At 46.8% G+C, this 20,061-nt stretch overlaps 1 protein-coding gene across 10 annotated transcripts in view; it reads left to right on the top strand.

The window, feature by feature from the left end:
* The window catches only part of ITPR1 (inositol 1,4,5-trisphosphate receptor type 1), a 327,850-nt gene that overhangs the window by 275,625 nt on the left and 32,164 nt on the right, over nucleotides 1–20,061 (top strand). For 9 of the 10 annotated variants that reach the window (XM_067043583.1, XM_067043582.1, XM_067043578.1 and 6 more), the window contains 5 exons: nucleotides 1,090–1,212; nucleotides 6,708–6,883; nucleotides 11,266–11,430; nucleotides 17,265–17,460; nucleotides 18,807–18,899. In XM_067043583.1, the coding sequence (XP_066899684.1) occupies nucleotides 1,090–1,212; nucleotides 6,708–6,883; nucleotides 11,266–11,430; nucleotides 17,265–17,460; nucleotides 18,807–18,899 (753 nt within the window). The remainder of the gene's footprint in view (nucleotides 1–1,089; nucleotides 1,213–6,707; nucleotides 6,884–11,265; nucleotides 11,431–17,264; nucleotides 17,461–18,806; nucleotides 18,900–20,061) is intronic. The other variant, XM_067043581.1, reaches the window with a different exon arrangement.

Genomic DNA, 20,061 nt, shown 5'->3' with positions numbered 1-20,061 from the left:
TGTCCCTGGCTGCTGTCCTGAAGTTAAATGATGACTTCGTTGGGAAAGAGAAATAACACGCTAGAGATCCATTTTCACATACTCCACACTTTTCTTTGGAGGAGGATAATGTTGAATGAGACTATCTTTTGGAAACTTTGCCTCTGGCATGGAGGTGGAAATTATTCCTGCCATAGCTGTTTTTGAGCGTCATCCTAAGCGTAAGGCGCCCCTGAAGAGTTCCGCGGAAGAGGAAGCAGCAGTGCACACCATGCGGTCACCGCTTGTTCTCCTAACGCTGAGATGCGGCCAGGGTGGTATCACCTGTCGGGAACAATGGATTAAGATGGCAGCACTGCCTAAAGGGTCTCTCGCCCTTTGTGAGGGCTTTGGTTCCACATCCTGTCTCTGCTGTAGCCTTGGGAAATGCGAGCTCCCCTGCTGACCGTCCAGCCAGAACTCCCACTCCTAGATCCTCTGCCCCCGCCCCCCAAGAGTGATCACCAGGCTTCAGGAAAATGGCAGATGACCTGGTGTTGGGAAAGGGATCATTATCTTGCTTTCGGTCACCAGTGAGTTGGTGACGAATTTCAGGCAAGGGAAGAGTGTGGAAGAGGTAACGTTGTTCCTATAGCCTGGGGCCCAGCTGGGCCAACTCTGAATGCTGTGTCCCCCACCCCACCCAGCGCCCCCCCACTTCTCAAAGTCTTATTGAATTTTCGGGTCTCCTCAGGCGTCTCATCCAGTCCCAGCACCGCGGGGGGAACTGAGGCCTCGGTGCATAAGCCCTGGATAACCCCCAGGATTCCGTAACCGATGGTGTTGACAGGGGCATGCAGGGTTTTTAGACGCTCCAACTTTTCCCCTTCCTTCTCCTCCTTATCCCCCAAAACATCTCCTGTTCCAGTAAGTACTCCAAACAGAAACAAACCAATCTGGTGTCGTTCTGAGCCTATGAGTCACCTTCCAAACAAACGACCGTTTTTACTATTGTGGTAAAAACTGGGAACGAAAGTGGACTTGTAGGGGCGGAGCGGGAGGGCCACGTGGACTCCCAACATTCTGGCTTGCAGTCTTGAACCTCACGGGGCTCTGTCCTTGTTTCCACAGCCCAGCCCGTTCTGTACTGGTGTGCCCGCAACATGTCTTTCTGGAGCAGCATTTCATTCAACCTGGCTGTCCTGATGAATCTGCTTGTGGCCTTTTTCTACCCATTTAAAGGAGTCCGAGGAGGTACCACCCGTATCTTTAATTTCAAGGAAAATTCCAGAAGCAGCAGGAAGGCTGTGACTTGCATCTTAAACGTGATCCCTGGAAGTACTGGTGCAAGTTATGGGATCCCAATTACCCATTTTCAGACAAAATGAGAGTGTAGCTTTTACCACGGGTTTGTTTTTGGTTTTTTGTTTTGTTTTTTTTTGTGGACCGGGGCACGAACCCGTGTCCCCTGCATCGGCAGGCGGACTCTCAACCACTGCGCCACCAGGGAAGCCTACGGGTTTATTTTTAAATCTAACTTGAAATAATATAAATTGTATGTCCATATTTATTTACCAGGAAAGAAAGAGAGAAGCTCTATACAGTATTAAAACTGGAAGAGTTCATCTTAGTCAGCCTCTTTGGTTTATATGTTGGGAAACTGTTTGTCAGAGAAGCTGAGAGATTTAGCCAAAGTCACACAGCCAGTTAGCGACCGAGCTAACTCTAGCACGTAGATGTTTTGATGCTCAGTCCAGTAGATTTTTTTTTCCCATGCCATACTTGTGAAATTGATTACAGACTAAAGAATTTGTAAGAAATCTCTGGAATTTTTTTTTTTTTTTTTTTTGACAAGAGGTGGGGTGAGGCAGGGCTTGAGTGACTGCAGACTGCACATCCTTGGCTGTTTAGTCTGTTAAGAGCTACATGCCATTATTCACATAAAGAAACGTGCTGTCCATGGTCTTGATGGATTTCCCCCACCACTGTCTCCTTGCAGTCGTCTGTATGCACGTTCTGCACATTTTGCTGAGAAAAGGCAAACCGTTCAGGAGGGGCATTTTTCTCTTTGGAGCTCCTCGGTTTGCTTAACAGCTCTCTGGAGACATTTACGTGTGTGGGGTTCTGGGGGTTGGCGGAAGCTCCTCTTCTATTAAACATCTACGGCCTACTTTTCTGACACCTGCTACAGCCTCCTGGGAGGCCTACTTTTCAGCTCAATTTCTCATCAGAGCTTTTTGGCAGATCACCTCCCATATGTATGTCACAACCTGCCAGGAGCCACCTCGTGTGAAACATAATGGGATGAAGAGCCCAAAAGTAAGACCAAAAAAAAAAAAAACCCAGGAACAGTGCAGAGGTAAATTCCAGGCGCAGCTCTGGATTTAATAATGCAGATGTCATAAACGTAATGGAAGTAAATTTAAGGTCAGATTTGAAAGTGGTCATATGTTCTATGATGTGTCTAACTTACTCACTTGAGGCGTTAGCTTTTCTGTTTGGCCTGAAGCTATGTTGAAGGCTCCATTTAAGTGATTTTTCCCCCCCAAAAGCAGTACTTAAACACAAGCCCAAGGGGAATTTTCCTTTAAAATGCAATATCAGGAATCATAAGTGTCCTTGGCTGCAAAGTCGGGCAGGTCCACAGGGCTGCAGGGTGTTCCCCCTGGGGGATGTCTGCCTTCACCAGGCTGCCAGCCAGCAGAGGTAAGAGCGCAAAGTGGTCAAGCAAGGTGGAGGGGACAGAGCCCAGGCCTCGTTTCACCTCTGGGGAGCTGTTGTGCACATCATAGCAGATTCTTCAACTGTTACTTTGGATGTGTTTTCATTTTACCCTCCACTTCTTTAAAAATATTTAAAGTTGATTTTTTTTTTTGATATATCTTGGCCATTTTCTTCACTGGTCACTTGTGGCAGTTTTGAGGCCAGTGCTGGGGACAGTTCATTGACACCTCTCTCCTCTTCAATGATAAGCCTCATCCAGTGGAACAGCTAGATTTACCAAGTCCAGACTTCATGTCTAGGCCTGGCTCTGCCACTCACCTGCCAGACTCTGGGCGAGCCACTTCAATTAGTTCTCCTTATCCTCTCTGTTAAGAGGTGCTTAAATTGAGCCACTAGTTGTGAAACCTGGGTGTGGATTTGGAAATTCCTGTAGAGGTCAGGAGAAGATAGTTGTTGACCTTGTCAGGATCTCTGGAGCATCCTGTTTCTTGCCCATCCAAGTTCAAGAACTACTGGATGCAATGATTCTTAAAGGTCCTTCCAACTTTACAGTGGTGGCACTCAAGGTGGCATCACCCCTGGCTGATCTGTAGAAGTCCAGGCTTTCTGTTTTGGCAGCATTGGCTTTAGACCTTCATGCAGATAGACTCAACAGAAAACGTAATTAGATGTCCTTGGAGAGAACAAGGTTGATCCGACCTAAGGAAGCCGTTCCTATTATGCAGTGACTGAGATCACCTCAAACACATCCACTCACTCAGAGGGATTTATTTTTTTCTTTTGGAAGATGTGTCAGGGGCAACTTCTGTACTCACTGTTGACAATCTTTAAGAGGAGGGTTGTGTTAGCCCTGTTTAGAAACAAAATCTGATTGGTTACCTGAAAGTATTTCTTTGAGAGCAATATTTGTGCTCATTGAATCCTGAAACCAGGATTTCCAAAATGTCCCCCTTTCAGGTGTGTAATGACCTTGCTATGTGTGCCGATGTGGCTCTGTGACTTCCAAGGCTTGTGGCTGCCAAGGACAGTGTGGCCTTAAAAGCTCCTGTTTAGAAGTATCATTTCCCCCTTTATTTCAGAACTGATGAGTCACAGAGTCTTTGAAAAGCGTGAAAATTGGGCATCTTCAGATTTCATACTGAATTTGTAAACATGGCATGATGATTAAAGCACATAAAGTACTACTTTTAAAACTTTCTTACTGTTGAAATTTTCAAATATATACACAAGTAGAAAGAACAGTATAATAAACTGCCATATACCCATAAGCCCAGCTTTAACAATTACCAACATTTTGCCAGTTTTGTTTCATTTATACTCCTACTGTATTTTCTGCAAGATTTTAAAGAAGTCTAGACATCTTGTCGTTTTGCCCATAGATATTTCACTGCGCATCCCTAACTTCTAAGAATATTTTAAAATGTGTATAATCACCATACCATTATCATATCTAACAAAACTAACAGTAAATCATGTCATAGCCTGTCCATATTCATGTTTCTCCAGTTGTCTCAAAGAAGTCTTTCTATAATTGTTTCTTTGGAATCTAGCATTAATTTTCACCTCTGTTTTTATAGTGGGAAGACAGCAGGTTTTTATATCATCCCCTTCAGGATTTGAGTACATGTGTTGTACTGGTCACATTTATTTCACTGAGCTCTTAAGAGCAGTTTAAGATGATAATCAAGTGCTTAAGAAAATGAAAGGCAAGCCACAGGCTGGGAGAAAATACTTACAAATCATACATCAGACAAAAGGCTTATATCCAGAATATATAAAGAACTCTTACAACTCAACAATAAAAAGATGACCCAGTTAAAACAGTGGGCAGAAGATTTGATCAGGTACTTCACACACAAAAAAGACATATGAATGGCCAAGAAGCACATAAAAAGATATTCAACATCAGTAGTTATTAGAGAAATGCAAGTGAAAACCACCATGACATGTTACTAGAAACCTACTAGAATGGCTAAAATTAGAAAAACTGACCATACCAAGTATTGGTGACGATGTGGAGCAAGTGGAACTCCCATATATTACTGATGGGAAGGGAAAATGGTACCATCAGTTTGGAAGGCAGTATGGTTAGGCCTTCTAAAGTTAAGCATGTACTTAGGATCCCAAAATCTACTTCCATGTTTTTGTCCAAGAGAAGTGAGAACATACACCCACCCCAAGATTTGTACTTGGTTGTTTCCAGTAGCGTTATTTGTAGCAACTCCAAACTGGAAACAACCCAAATATCCATTAATTGTTAAGTGGATAAATCAATGGTGGTATATTCATATTACGGAATACTACTAAGTAATAGAAAGAACAAACTATTAATATACACAATAACTTGAATGGATCTTAAAAATTTTGTTAAGTGAAAGAATTAAAAAGACTACCTACAAATATGATTATTTTTCCCATTTCATGAAATTCTGGAAAATGGAAAGCTACAGTGGTAGAAGGCAGGTCCATATTTGCCTGGCATTGGAGATGGGGGAAGGCATCAGTTGCAAAGGTCACAAGGAAACCTCTTAGGGTGATAAAGTTGTTTATATCTTGATTGTGTTGGCCGTTACATGAGGTCATATGACTGTATACATTGCCAGATGCCATCAAGGTCTGCACTTACAACGGGTGGATTTTTTTTTTTTTTCTTTAATGATAGTTAAGGCCCATTCTTCCAGGGGCGTCTATACTCCTGGTATATGCCGTGTCACCTTAGGCAAGATACGCAACCCAAGATTCCGTTTCCTCTGGAGTAAAATGGAGATGATAACAGCAACCGCATAGGGTGATCAAGAGGGTTAAATAAATGATAATCGGCGTAAATGGCTTCATACAATATCTAACAATTGTTAAATGCACAGCAAGGGACACCTAGGCCCCAATATGCACTTCTTCCTGGATTTCCGAGAAGCTTCTGCCTCTTGGTGCCCATTCCTAATCAAGTTTACCTTTGAAGGATATCCAAAGGGAAGAGGTAGGTGGCTGGGGTTAGGGGGACAGTTTTCAGAGAGAAAGTGAGTCTCAGCAGGTACGGACAAAATGAACTAGGGCAGCCAGCAGGCTCGTGGAAGAGCTGGAACCTGCCAGGGTGTCTCTTTCCTGGCTGGTGCTTCAATCCCAGCAGTTCTGGAGAATTGAAACTCCTTTATATAAGTGGCCTTAATCATGTAGTGCTACTTGTTTACATCTGAAGGAAACTCAAAATGTGACAGCATTTGAAATAGGGGTGTTTTTTTTTTTTAATGAGTGTTTTACAGAACCTTATTTTTAGCCCTGTTGGCTCATGTTATATAACCAAGCCGTCTCGTGGGACACTCTAAATAGAACTTGCAATAGCAAGAGATGACAAAAACTGGTATAAGCTCTTCGACTACAAGGATAATCTAATTGTAGGATGATGCTAATGATACGGAAGTTGCCTTCCTCCTTGCCTTGAAGGAGTCTGATGCAGGCAGGGGACCTGCACTTTTCCTTAGCATACTTTTAATAGAAATTAGAAGTTTATTCTTTCCAGCCCACCTCCCCTAAGAGTAAAGTGTGACACATGTTTGAGTTTTGCTCATGGAACAAACTCATTTGATGGGTGCCTACTGGGTGCCCAGTGCTTCCCTTGGGGAATTTGGAGTCTGGTGGGGATAGGGTTTAGGGAGGGGGCAGTGACCGCTAGAGAACCGTGTCCCATAGGGGTGACCAGGGCTACAAGAATCAGAGAAGGAAGAAGCACCTGGCATGTTTTGTGAGGAGGAGACTTCCTAGAAGAGGTAACCTCTAAGCTAAGACTTAACACGAATGGGAAAGGGAGAGAATTTCCCAGGTGGAAGGAACATGTATCAGTAGAAGGCTTACAGGTAAGAAAACATGGATGTGATTGGTTACATCCGGGGCAGAGAACTGGACGTGAGGGTTGGGACATACAAGGCCAGAGGGGTGGTTGAAGAAAAGGACGTTAAGCCCGTTTTGGTCTCTGTCACCTGTACCCGGTGAAAGCTCTGATCTCTGAGAGCCCTGCCTTGTCCTTCCAGGAACCCTGGAGCCACACTGGTCGGGGCTGCTGTGGACAGCCATGCTCATATCTCTGGCTATCGTCATCGCCCTCCCCAAGCCCCACGGCATCCGGGCCTTAATCGCTTCCACAATTCTCCGGTTGATATTTTCAGTCGGGTTGCAACCCACGTTGTTTCTTCTGGGAGCTTTCAACGTAAGTATGAATACCTTCATCACCACTTTTTTGTTTACATACAAGCAGGAATGCCTTCCATCCTCCCCAGAATCTTGGCCTGTGCTTCCAGTGCAGAAAAATATTATCTGGGTCAAGTGTTAAAATAGCAGAAGCAAAGGAGAGCTGCAGGTGGCCGTGTCCCTTTTCCTCTTCTCACAAGACGGTGAGCCTCTTAACATGCTCTCCGGGCACCGACAGTCTCATCTTCAGGGAATATTCCTCCCAGAATTGGGCAGACAAAGGGAGAGAAGTTGGGATCTGGGTTAGTTTTGCCAATCAGGTCAAAGGTGTGCTAGGACGAGAGATTTTAGCCAGTGAGTCAAATGACCGAATGTTCACCCACTTCTGGTGAGGACCGCAGAGAAGCAAGAGGAACTGTCCACAGAGGTCGAGCAGGTGGAGAGGTAAGAAGAGAATCAAGGAGAGTCACCTCAAAGTTAGTAGTGACATTTGGAAATGCTGTTTCACCGCCGTGGACGGGTAGGTGCCAACTCCATCTGTGGAATTCCTAGGAAGTGGACACAGCTGATACAAAGCCATAAACTTGGAGAGGTTTCCTGGTGACAAAAAGGAACGAACAAGTGATACTGCAATAAAGGTGAATCCAGTAATTGAGGGCGATCATAAATGTCCCCCAGTGGCTGTTCAGACGGCAGAGGCAGCAAGGGCGCTAGGACAGAAGGGGGACAGGTCTGAAGCTTCGTCTTAAAGCGTGGAGACGGTGGGGCCGGGAAGCAGGGACTGAGCGGAGCATCTTCCCCATAGGCTACAGCAGCGAGGGAAGCCCGGGCCTTGTCAGGAGACGGCCCCCCGTTGAGTTTCGCCTCCTCTGTGCCTCACGTACTGAGCTGTAGGGCCTGGTCCTGCACCGGGAACCTGGGCCGTGCCGTTCAGGAAGACGCACTAGGGTTTCACGCTCCAGGTCAGCGTGTTCCAAGTTGATAAATCTTAGGTGAAAAGAGCGTTCCTTGGTCAAATCAGTGTGCGAAATGCTGGGTTAAGCAACATGAAAGGTTTTTCACGGCAGCGTTTCTGAGACTTTAACATGCTGATACGGGTTATGAATCTGTAAGAAAGGGACACCAGCTATTCGTGTTTCCCGAACTTATTTGCCCACATTTTTTGTAAAGTATCACTTGGAATTAGTGTTGTATAGAATATAGGTTGGGAAGTTCTCTTCCCAATAGTGGGAAATGATCCAGGGTTTTTGAGCAAGTCGGTGGTTGAGGAAATTCCCTTGGTAGTGGCGTGAATATACACAGATTTGAGCAAGGTGGGTGGGGGACCACTTAGGGCCCCTGGCAGGGCTTTCAGTTACGTGACACAAGCCTGGGTCTTGGTCGTAACGGAGAAGAAGGAAGGTACGGGTGTCAGAGCTTCGGAGGGGACACTGACACGTGGTGGGCGTAGGGGCTGAGCCTCAAGCCTGAAAGCAGTGCAGGGCTTGGTCTGGGTCCTTTTCTCCAGGCAAAGAAGGTAGCACTGTCTTGACTGGGTGATGAAGGAGGCAAGTGTAACTCCAACTTTGTAGTCACGGGAGGCTGGGAGAAGAGTGATGCCTCCAGCTGAAAGGAAGTCATGCAAGACCTGGTTTCCGGGGTGAACATAGACCAAAATTGTTGGCTCGCTGGGCTTGAGGCAACAAGACAAGCTATTAATGTTGGGCCTGATGTTTGAAAATCAGGCATGACCAGAGTGACAGAAACACGTCAGCGCTGAAGCAGGAAACGCAGGCGTCACCTGCAGTGAGAGGAAGCTCTTTAAGAAAGAAATGCAGGAGAAACAAGTAAATGAAAGGAAACAACGCTCAGTATTTCAGAGGTCGTCTTCTGCGAGTTACTTCTTTCGTTTCTCTGGCCTTTGGTCATTCCATAGTTTTCTCTTTAATGTAAATCAGTTGGGGGAAAGACTCCATTTGGATAATTAATGACCATTCTTAATACCATTAGCTGGGGGGGGGGGTGGAATAGCTGAAACAGTAAACAGTTATTTAGAGGTGATAACAAAAGAGGAACGTTCCCATGGAGCGACGACGGGAGACGGAATAGCTGCTGCGGACACACAGCGAAGGAATGTTGGAGCTCTAAGATCTGGGGAAGCAGCCCGGGATGGTGTCCTGGCCGCCGCGTGCAGGGAGTGTGGTGAGAAGGCTGCTGCGGGAGCTGGGGTTGGGTGCTAGGAGCGGACAGGACAAGACGGCTCTGTGCGCCCTGCAGAATCCCTGGGGACGTGGGGAGAGCCGCTGCAGTAGAGAGCTGGACCCCAAAGCCACATCTAACACTAACCAAAGTGGGGTCCGTAGGAAGTGGGGACAGCAGACTAAGACCGTGAATAGGAGACAGTTGCTGGTGAAGCGACAGAGAAAACGGGGGCAGGAGTGAAAGGGAAGAGCGGACGCAGGTGAAGTGGACTGCTCTGTTGTTAATACCGCAGGTGCCTGGGCTTGTGTGAGGTCCTAGAATGTCAACCTGAGCGTGGCCTTTTGGTTTTTTTTTTTTCCTCTCTGAAACCCCAGCAACAGAGTTCTTTCAGAATGAATGATGCTTTCTCACCCTAAAAAAGATCCCATACTGGCAAAGGTTAAAACATCAGAAGAAAAAGACCTGGTGGATTGAAAGGTTAGCCTGGCTGAGAAAGCCGAACCTTCTCCGTGGGTGTTGGCTTCCCCCCTTATCTGATTGCCGAGAAGCTCGCTTGCACTGACCCACCAGATTAACTGGCACCGCTTCCCCAGCACCTGTGGCCAAGCTAGCTCGGGTAGCAGGAGATGGTTTTACCAAGTGCAGCCGAAGTGCATTCTCTCCACCTTTCTCCTGATTCAGGTTTTTCTAGCAGCGTGTTGCTATGGGCAGACTTCAGGCATGGGGTTTCTCTCAAAGGTGGGACTCTCTTATACAGTAGGTCAGCCTTCAGTTGCAGGGGTCAGAAAACCTAATCCACGCTAACAGAAGCAAAGGAGAAAATGTGACTGAGAATCCAGCGCCTGGCTTCAGGTGTAGCGCGGAATTCAGGAGGCTGGACGGTGGTGTCGGGGCTCAGTTCCTCCCCTTTGGTTCTGCGCTGGTGGTGCCCTTAGGCTCCACGGTAATGCAGGACGGATGCCAGCAGCCTCAGAGCTCACTTTCTGTCAGGTCCGAGATCAGGGGTAAAGAACAAAGTTGTCTTACGCTGCAGTCCCAGGAAGGGTCTCAGTGGGTGTCATTGACTCCATTTGGTCACGTGCCTATCCGTGAACCGGTCGTTGCCGGGGGATTGCCATAATTCCGACTAGCCGGGATGGAGCCCCACCCAGACCTCAAGGACCGATACGTGGGAAGGGATGGATCCCCAGAGGAAAAATAGAAGTTATTCCCAACCCGAGAAGGGCCAAGCGTTGGTCCTTTACGAGGTCCCAGCGTGGCTCCTTCTGGGGGATAAGAGTAGTCTTCTTGGAGAGTCGTGGGGGGGGGTCTGATAGTATAGGTTGGGAGGGAGACTTACCTTTATTCTTTATACGCTTTTATGCTATTGGAAAAAAATGCTATTACGTTTACCGTGTATATGTGACTATTTCAATGAAATATGAGTTTATGAAAAGGAAGAAATCAGGAAAATCACATTTCTTTGCTTATTAATAAGGTTACATATTTCTCAAATATTGTTTTTTAACTTTTTATTGAGATATAATTGACATATAATGTATGAATTTTAGGTGTACAATATTTTGATTTGATATTACAAAATGAATACCACAATAAATTTAACTTTCATCACCAAAAAAAAAAAAAAAAGAAGTTATTCCCAGAAAGGGGAACAGGGGAATAGAACTCATCGTGAAGACTTACTTTCCCCTGCCCGCCCCAAGAGAAGTCTCCTTTTCCCTGTAATATTCGGAGCCATGGGTGATGAGAACTGGCTGCTTCTCATTCCACTGCAGCCCTCTAATGCCTAGAATGTAACAGAAAGTTAGAAAACACTTTTAATCATGCTGATCACAGGGTTCGTGGATTGAGGTGACTTCTTTGTTTGACTAACTCATGTAAGGATGTTAGAAATGATTCATATCTCATCTTGAAAATCATAATCTCAGTATGTGTTAATTTTGTTTTTGTCACTTACAAAGGCCACTTGATTACTGTTGCACATGCAGTTATTTGACTGTCACATTAACTTGCAATATGCCTGAAAAGCAAAGTAATGAAATGACTTTGATCCGCAGAACAGTTCTCGGCGCGTTCGGTGGGCCCTGGGTGCAAAGGGAAGCTTCTGTTTGGGCACAGGCGCCGAGAGAAGCTTGGGGGCAAAGTGCCCTCGGCTCCTGTGAAGAGTCTCGAGTTCGGCGTGGTCCGTGCTTATCTGACTGTTGCTATCGTTGTTGTCAGGTCTGCAATAAAATCATCTTTCTGATGAGCTTTGTGGGCAACTGTGGAACATTCACCAGAGGCTACCGAGCCATGGTTCTGGACGTTGAGTTCCTTTATCATTTGCTCTATCTGCTGATCTGCGCCATGGGGCTCTTCGTCCATGAATTCTTCTACAGTTTGCTGGTGAGTTGCTGCTGTTGAAAGATTTTACGTGTGGGCAACTAGGAGAGCATCCTCTGTCCTTCCTCCCCTCACGGACCCCTCCTTTCCATGGTGACGGGTGCGCCTGGTCTACGAGGTCGTAGCCCGCCGTGTACGCGGCGTTTGGGGCATCTGGAGAGGAGAGCTACCCAGGGAGCAGGTCAGCTATCGGGAGCCCAGGAGGTGCACGATCACACCGTGCGGTCATGGTGATGGCGGACGCCCACCATCTGGATGAGGAGACGTCGCCTCCATGTGCACCTTTGTCTGTCTTATTTCTCGGCCTCAGACAGCACTTACAAGGGGAATGTTTTTGCGACTATCACCTTCTGACAGTTCTCATGGGATCCATTTTCCAGTGAAAACATGGAGTGCCATAAGAGCAGGAGCTATTTTCAAAGACCCAGGACCCATGACAATGAGCTTGATAGATTTACTGATCCAGGAGATCTTTTATTTATTTATTTATTTTTGCTGTACGCGGGCCTCTCACCGTTGCGGCCTCTCCCGTTGCGGAGCACAGGCTCCGGACGCGCAGGCTCAGCGGCCACGGCTCACGGGCCCAGCCGCTCCGTGGCATGTGGGATCCTCCCGGACCGGGCCACGAACCGTGTCCCCTCATCGGCAGGTGGACTCTCAATCACTGTGCCACCAGGGAAGCCCCGATCCAGGAGACCTTTTCAGCAGAAGTTGTGTTCCAGTCTGAGCCGAGTGGTTAAATATCTTGATTTTCCATTATTTTCCTCCCGAGCAGCTTTTTCAATGACAGACCTCTATCTGCTTATTCTCCTGTCATTACAGGGAATCTTGACCTGTAGAGTTGTAGATAAAAAAACCACTTCATTGTACCTATGTCAAATGACAGGAAGCGTAAAATTGACCTTTCTGCGAGCAAAACCATCCGTAAAGGGAATAGATTAAGTATTAGAATGTTTCTGATGCTAAAAAATGATCAAGGCCTAAGTGTTGACTTAAGACGAGGGACTTGGGAGTACCCTGGCAGTCCAGTGGTTAGGACTGTGCGCTTTCATTGCCAAGGGTGCGAGTCCGATCCCTGGTTGGGGAACTAAGATCCCGCAAACCGCGCGCTGCAGCGAAGAAAAAGAAACGACGAGGGACTTACTTATTTACCTAAGCAGAGCGAGGAAGGCGCTTCCAGGAGCTGTCGTCCGTGTGGTTTCCGGGCTGGTGACTTAACTGCTCTGTGCCTCGGTTTCCCCATCTACGAAATGGGGAGAACAGTCCATTTCCTGGCAGGGCCATCATAGGGATTTTCTGCTACTTCGCGCGTCAGGGTCTGAGAACAGCACCGCCTCAGAAACGCTGAGCGACAGCCGGCTGTTATTACCGTCTCTGTCATCCTGTCTCCCCTCTCCCATCCAGACACCACAAAGGATGCACCAGCTAGGCCTCCAGGATTAGCTCCTTCCATTAGTGGTGGATGCTGGCAGGCTGAGGGATATGGATATGGTTTCGCTTCCCTCATTTTAAAATAGGTCTGGCCGTACTTTGAGGTTTTAGGCAAAGAGGCCTCTGGATACACTTGTGACGGCCATTACGTGCCCTATTTTGGTCTGGTCTCTCTCTGTCAGAGATCTTTAGAGCTCTGTGTATATTTCCAAGCCTTTCGTCTCATGCAGTAACAGCCCTGGGTGGGGTTCCTGTTTGTGAGTCTGGCAGGCCCAAGTCCGGAACCTGACAGATTGCTGTCCTCTCTCAATGGGGAGGCCGAGTTGAGTCGGGGTCTCGCCCACGAGGTAAGGGAGTCCCCTTTCAGGCAGCGCCATCTTGCCGCGGCAGAGCATGACTTTTCCGACCATCTATGTCCCGTTGGCTCCGTTTGCTTTTCTGTTCATCAAATCCTCTTCTTTTGCTCATCGGCGGTGCCAGCCGGTGCCAGAACTAGACGCGCTGGGCGCCACGGTGGGGCGAGGCAGTGTCGTCCCAGCCCTCGCGGGCCTCGCAGTGCAGAAAAGAACAGTTACTGTCACTTACGGAGCGTTCCCTGTGTGCTCTTCCTGTCCCCTCTCACGACCGCCTTTGGGGCGGATGAGCTCTGCAAATGACCGCTGGCCGGGTGGAGCCTGATGAGGCAGGTCACGTGACCGGAGTCGCGCCGCAAGTCGGGGGCCGAGAGCACGACAGGGGCGCGGCCCTGTTGACTCCCGAGTCTAAGTGCTTAAGCACAGCCCCGAGCTGCCTTCCGTTGGAGCCTGTGAGAAAGTCCCTGCTGCGGTGCAAGCCGTATGTCACATTGCGGTCTGCATGCCTGCCTTCCCGTCCCTCCCCCGCCGCAGAAGGGTCAGAGGGGCTCCGAGCTCCTGGTGGCGCCGCCTCGGCTCAGCGCTCTTGCAGAAAGACCGACCGCGGTCAGATGGGACTGGGCTTGCACGCTTCTCACAGGTGCTTCTGCAGGGTCTCCAAGCCATCTGGGCCTTGCCTTTCTGTGACTTCAAGGGATGTGTTCCTTCTGGTGTCAACAGCAGTATTTAACGTGTCTGTTGGGAACCACAGACAAAATACTGAAACGGTTCGCGTTATTCCACGCATGGGGAAAGCCTGTGACGGGAAGGAACTGGAGAGAGACCTCTGGCAGGGAAAACCCCCACGTCACGTGCAAGGCGGAAAGGCGGAGCGGGTGACTGTGGCCTGAGTGAAGTTCACCCCGAGACGGGCTGAACCCGGTCCCGAGCCTGCGTTCAAGTTGTGTCCTTAGCGAACTATTAACCTCCCAAGATGCAAGTGTGCAAAGTTCGTTAGCAGGCAGGTAAGAGAAGGAGAGATTCAGGTGGCCAGTAAACGTGGAAGTGTTCTAATGTCAAACGGTGACACACTGATGAAAACACCAGCGTGACCCCGTGTTGTACCTGTAACGTTGGGAGAGGTTCAGAAGCGTACTGACGCCCACTTGTAGCGAGGGTGCACGAAAATGCGCCTCGTTCTCTAACAGCGGTAGGGGTAGATCGGTACAGCCTTTCCGGAAAGCAGGGGAGCGATAGTGTGTGTTATAATATTTGACCCAGCAGTTCCATTTCTGGAAACTTGCCAAAAAGAAATAACTGGACAGGTATATATACAGGCACACGCAGAGGTGTTCATCACAGCATTTTTTTAATGATATATAATTGAATACATCTTGACTGTTTAAAAAAGGAAAAGATATTGGTTGAGTAGACTGTGGTTTTTCCATACACTGGAATACTAGGAGATCATTTTTTTTTTTTTGAAACTGACATAAGGTTTATTATTTTTTTCCCCAGAAAAAAATATAACAGAAACAAAGCTTAAAAACATAATGAAGTAAAACTTTCCATAACAAAGATCCATGGACATAAAATGAAAAAGCTCTCAGAAATCCAAATAGATCTAATTGTTCTTTTTGTTAAATAGAGACACAGGTGGCAGCTATATTGCCCAAATTCAAGAGACTGTAAGTCCCTCAGGACCATATTCGACTAATCTCTAATCTAAAATGAGTGAAAGTACCAGAAGGAAGAGAGAAAAGGTATTATCCAGAAAATCAGACCACTGCTTATTTTTAACCAGAGCTGTGATGATAGTTATTTACTTAGATGTGAAAAAATATCTATTTTGATCACACCGTCACAGAGATTCTGAGTTTGTCAGTCAGGCTATCATCCAGGCAGGTACTTTAACTAGGTGATCTTTTTGACATGAAAATGTTCATGATTCTTTTTTCCAAGCAAGCGGACTATATGCCAGCTTACGGTATAATATTTTTGTAAAAATCTGTATGCATACGTTACACTTTTTTCAATTATGTAGTAAGGTCAGAAGGAAAGAATTTGTTGAGTAAATGTCTAGAGATATTGGGGTTATCAGTGATTTTTGTTTTTTCTTTGTGCTTTTTTGTGTTTTCAAAGTTTTCTCCATTGAACTTGTCTAAATTTCTAATTAGAAGAAAGTTTTTCCTTCTTATGAAGTGATATATGTCCATTGTTTTAGTTTGTACCTTTTGGCCACTATGAATCTTTTTATTTTATTTTTTTTTTTTTGCGGTACGCAGGCCTCTCACTCTTGAGGCCTCTCCTGTTGCGGAGCATAGGCTCCGGACACACAGGCTCAGTGGCCATGGCTCACGGGCCCAGCCGCTCCGCGGCATGTGGGATCTTCCCGGACCGAGGCACGAACCCATGTCCCCTGCATTGGCAGGCGGACTCTCAACCACTGCGCCACCAGCGAAGCCCCTGTCCATTGTTTTAAAATCAGAAATTATAGATAGATGAAAAGGAAAAAGTTACTTGTCATTTCAGTGATTTGGGGGCTGTATAATCTCTATAGTTCTTAGCCCCAGAAAACAAGTGTCATTTGTTGTCTGAAGTTGCTCCTACTTGCTGCTTCAGGTGGGTGCTGGAAAATATTTAACCAACACTAACAGCAGCATTGGCCTTTGTACTCATATATCAAATAAACGCCTCTTCCTTGCCTCCTTTTAAGTGTCCCCCTTTACCCGGTGCCCTTCACACTGGTCTCAGGACACAGACTGGCCTTGTGGGGGCAGAGGGGCTAATTGAGCAGAAAGTGAACTCAGACGTAAAATTCTAAATTGGAAGGGACTCGGAGATGAGCTCGTTCAGTCCACTGATGTTACCAATGCAGAAACTGAGGGCCAGAGAGGTCTCCTGGCCCGATCAACAGCTTGCAACAAATTAAAAGCAGAGTCAGGATTCACACCCTTGTCCCCTGACTCACTTGGCTCTGCAGTCATTCCCCAAAGCCACGGTGGAAGCAGGACCTTCAGGACAGGATCAGATGTCCGCACAGAGGCCATATTAAAGCTAGCCCCCCCCCCCCAGGTCCAGAATGACACCATGCACCTCTTCTCTCATGGCTCCCCGCCAACCCTCCAGCCAATTATGTGAGATTGTAGTTCCTAGAAAACCAGCTGCTGGTCTCCCATACCTCTTAAGTACCTCCAGGTACTTGTCTCCTCCAGCCTCCTTGTCTCCTGAAGCCAAGTTCTTGCAAAGCACAGGCCCCCTGGACAGAGGGTGCAGCAAGACGGGGAACCCGCTGTGAGCCGCAGGGGGGTGTCTGCCCCGGCCAGGGCCATAGGGAGGGTTTAGGCTTCCTGGCGTGTTACCACCGCCAGCGTCCCTGCTGTGTACTATCTGTGTGACCTTGGCCCCGTCTCTTCGTCAGGAATTTAATGATAATTACCATCGATTGTGTACTTACTCAACACATAAGTATGATCGTGTGCTAAGCACTATATATACATTGTCTGTTTATTCTTTACAATAAGTCTCTCTCCTCCAGTCTGCAAATGATGAAACTGAGGCTCCGAGAGGAAGCGGGTAATACCTGGTCCTGGTGGCAGCAAGCGGTTGAGCTGAGGTTTGAACCTCTGTCCACTCCAGAGTCGCTGCTCCCTGGCCTGGCCCGCTGCAGGTCGGCCAGCCCCATATCCAGAGTGGCTGGCCCTTAACAGGAGCTCAGTGCATAATCCCTAAATGAATACCAGGACCCTCATCGCTTTCCTCCCCCCTTGTCGCCTGCAGCTCACTGGCACAGCCTGTATTTTCTCTGTTCCCAAGACCTCCAAGCTACATGGAAACAACTAGAAATTGCTATTGTTTCCCACCCTCCTTTTCTATATTTGTTTTTCCTTATTTTTTTTACCACCTCGGTTTTCACTGTTAAGACAGGCAAGTGTAACATGCTAAGAGTATAATGCTTTTGAGTTTCCGGAAGGGTAAATTCTTTATCCATCATTATAAAGTTGTCATTAGGGGATACTGATGTCCATCTAATATAGAGGCTTCTTAAAATTGTCCTTTCATTTGTTTTTAAAGCTTTTTGACTTAGTGTACAGAGAAGAGACTCTGCTTAATGTCATTAAAAGCGTCACTCGCAACGGACGGTCCATCATCTTGACGGCAGTGCTGGCTTTGATCCTGGTTTACCTGTTCTCGATAGTGGGCTACCTCTTCTTCAAGGATGACTTCATCTTGGAAGTAGATCGGCTGCCCAATGAAACCGCTCTTCCAGGTGGGTTTGGGGTCTTCTGAGCTTTTTTAATGTTAAAGGAGTATTTCCTGTTTACAGCTGAACTAAACATGATGACTTTGGCAGGGTAGGCATCTCCCTGACACTCAGAGTGTGAACTGAATACAGGGCTTACTTTTCCCTTCATTCAAAGGGCGGTATGATGTGTCAGTGCTAAGTGTGAGTGTCCAGAGGCTACACTGAATTTATTTACTGAAGTCCTATTTTAAACTAGTACAACATTTTCATAAAACAGTTCGGCCGTGTATATTGAAAGCATAGGAGTATGCATCCCTCTGGCTTGGTAAATCTACCTCTAGGAATTTATCCTTTAAAAAACAAAATGTAGAAACAGATGTGTACGGAAGTATGTTCACTGCAGTGTGAATTTGGAAGCAAACTCAGCGTAAGGGAGTGTTTCATTAGTGTGGTTCATCCATGGTGAACCCTGCAGATAATGGTACGTCTTTATAAACCTTCATGGAAAAGTACTCAAGATATGGTAGGAAATTGCAGAAGAATAACTACAATAGGTTCTGTGTAGATTTTTATTTTTAATTAAAAAGCTCATATATGTCTCATAAAATATGGAAGAATATACCCCCAAACTGCAATCACTGTCTGTCTCTGGGGCTTTTTTTTTTTTTTTTCTAACAATGTGCCAAGTTTTACAGTGAGCTTATATGATTTTAATTTATAGAAAAATCAGAAGAGATTTCCTCTTTTGAGAGAGAGATACATACATATTCTTGAGTGATACCCAAGTGCCTTTTCCCTCAATTAAAATACTTGACACTAGTAAGTGAAATAGGACTGGGTTTTCATCTGGTAGCCAGGCGCCCTGAGTCCAAGGAACAAACTAGACTTGTAACTAAGCCAGGCAGCCTTTTTCCCCCTCCCAAATGCTGCATTCTTGGCATGTAACTCCAGCCTCCAAGTTGACCCTAAAAGTGGCATTCACTGCCGGCCATTTTAGGGTTCTGAACCGAACTGATCTGGACCTCAGATTTCCACGCCTGCTTCTCAGGCAGACTTGGTATAAATCTTGCTGGAGGCTGTATGCTCAGTAGTATTTGTCGAAGAGTTTCAGCTGTTTGTCTTTAAAGTTGGAGAGGTGCTATTTAACTGCGATATTTCTAGTAAGCTTACAGGAATTGACATTTCTGGCTCTTTTCCCATACAGATCACCAAATGAAAGTGTAAATTGCATCTCTGCTTTGAATTTATATGCAGGCTTGTCGGGTGTTATTTATGTAAAGAATTGTTTAATCAGCCGTGAATTGGGGACTTCAAACATTTTAACCATATGTTGCCAGATTGTTCATCATAAAATTTCCTTCTCTCTCCAGAAGCCAGTGAGAGTTTGGCAAACGAGTTCCTGTACTCTGACGTGTGTAGGGTGGAGACTGGGGAGAACTGCTCCTCTCCGGCGCCCAAAGAAGGTAGGACCTCGCAGCGTTACCATGTCAGTGCCAGGCTCCCCCCAGAGGCTTAGATGGTGCACATGACTTTGGAAGCAGATGAAAGCAGACTCACTGCTCAGAAGTAAGGCCAATAGCAAAGAGGAAGGGCTGGGAGCGAGGAGGGGGGTGAAGCGGGGGAAAGAAGGAGATAGGGGAAGAAAATAGCTGCCTCGTTGATTCAGCCAGTATTTACCGAGTGCCCACTCTTTGCCAAGGACTGTCGTACTCTAAGATATAATACGATAGCGGCAGGGTCGGGGCGGGGGGAGAGGGAGGTGGGCAAAGAGATGATGACTAGAGGATGCGAAGTGCTGAGAATAAGGATGGAATACAGAAGATAGGCACCCAGCCTAGCACTGGAGTAAGAGTATCACGCAGAAGGTGACGGAAACAGTACACTCTTGGGCGAAGGAGGAGGGGTCGGCATTCCTTTTGGAGGGAACAGCGTGCCTTGGACGTAGAATACAGCACATTGAGGGAGATAACGATCACGAGGAAGAAGAGCAGGAAGAAGTGAACCCAGAGAGGCCAGCAAAGGGCCAGATCACGAAGGGTCTTACGTGGTCAGGCTAAGGGGGTCAAGGCTTACTTAAAGGACGATCCTGGTTGTTTGTTGAGAGGGGAGTGCTGTGGTGAGATACGTGTTTTAGCAAGACCGTTCTCACTGCAGCTGGAGAAAAGAACAGGCGGTCGGCAAGCTCTTCCTCCAAAAACCAGTAAGAGTGGACAGTTTCCAGTTTAAAGCGATTTATTCAGAGGACCAGCTGTAAAAATGTTGCTGGATTTAGCCCTAACAACATCCCCGGTGAGGAACCTGGGCCGTGAGCTGAGCGAAGAGATGCTTCTCACTCAGTGCTGAGCGGCTTACCTAAGGTCAAGCGCGTGTTCAGAGCTGACACTGTAGTTTGAAATCTGAAAACGATAGGGAATATTTTAGATTTAATAGAGGGAAGGGCAGTTCTGGGCTTGAGAAGTTAGCACGTTTTAGTGATGAAAACAGCGATGAAAAAGAAAGCTTTGGACGCTCGATTCCTTTCTTTTATTCTCTCCGGCTGCTGTCTGTCAGCTGGTGAGGTGGCATTCAGGAATCGTGATCTCCAAATCCCGGTATCTGTTTTCACTCACGTTTCAAATCTCTCAC

Source organism: Kogia breviceps, chromosome 10 (assembly GCF_026419965.1).
Source record: "Kogia breviceps isolate mKogBre1 chromosome 10, mKogBre1 haplotype 1, whole genome shotgun sequence".
Lineage (NCBI taxonomy): Eukaryota > Metazoa > Chordata > Mammalia > Artiodactyla > Physeteridae > Kogia > Kogia breviceps.
Note: the sequence above shows the minus strand (reverse complement) of the source record. Positions and strands in the feature narration are given on the sequence as shown.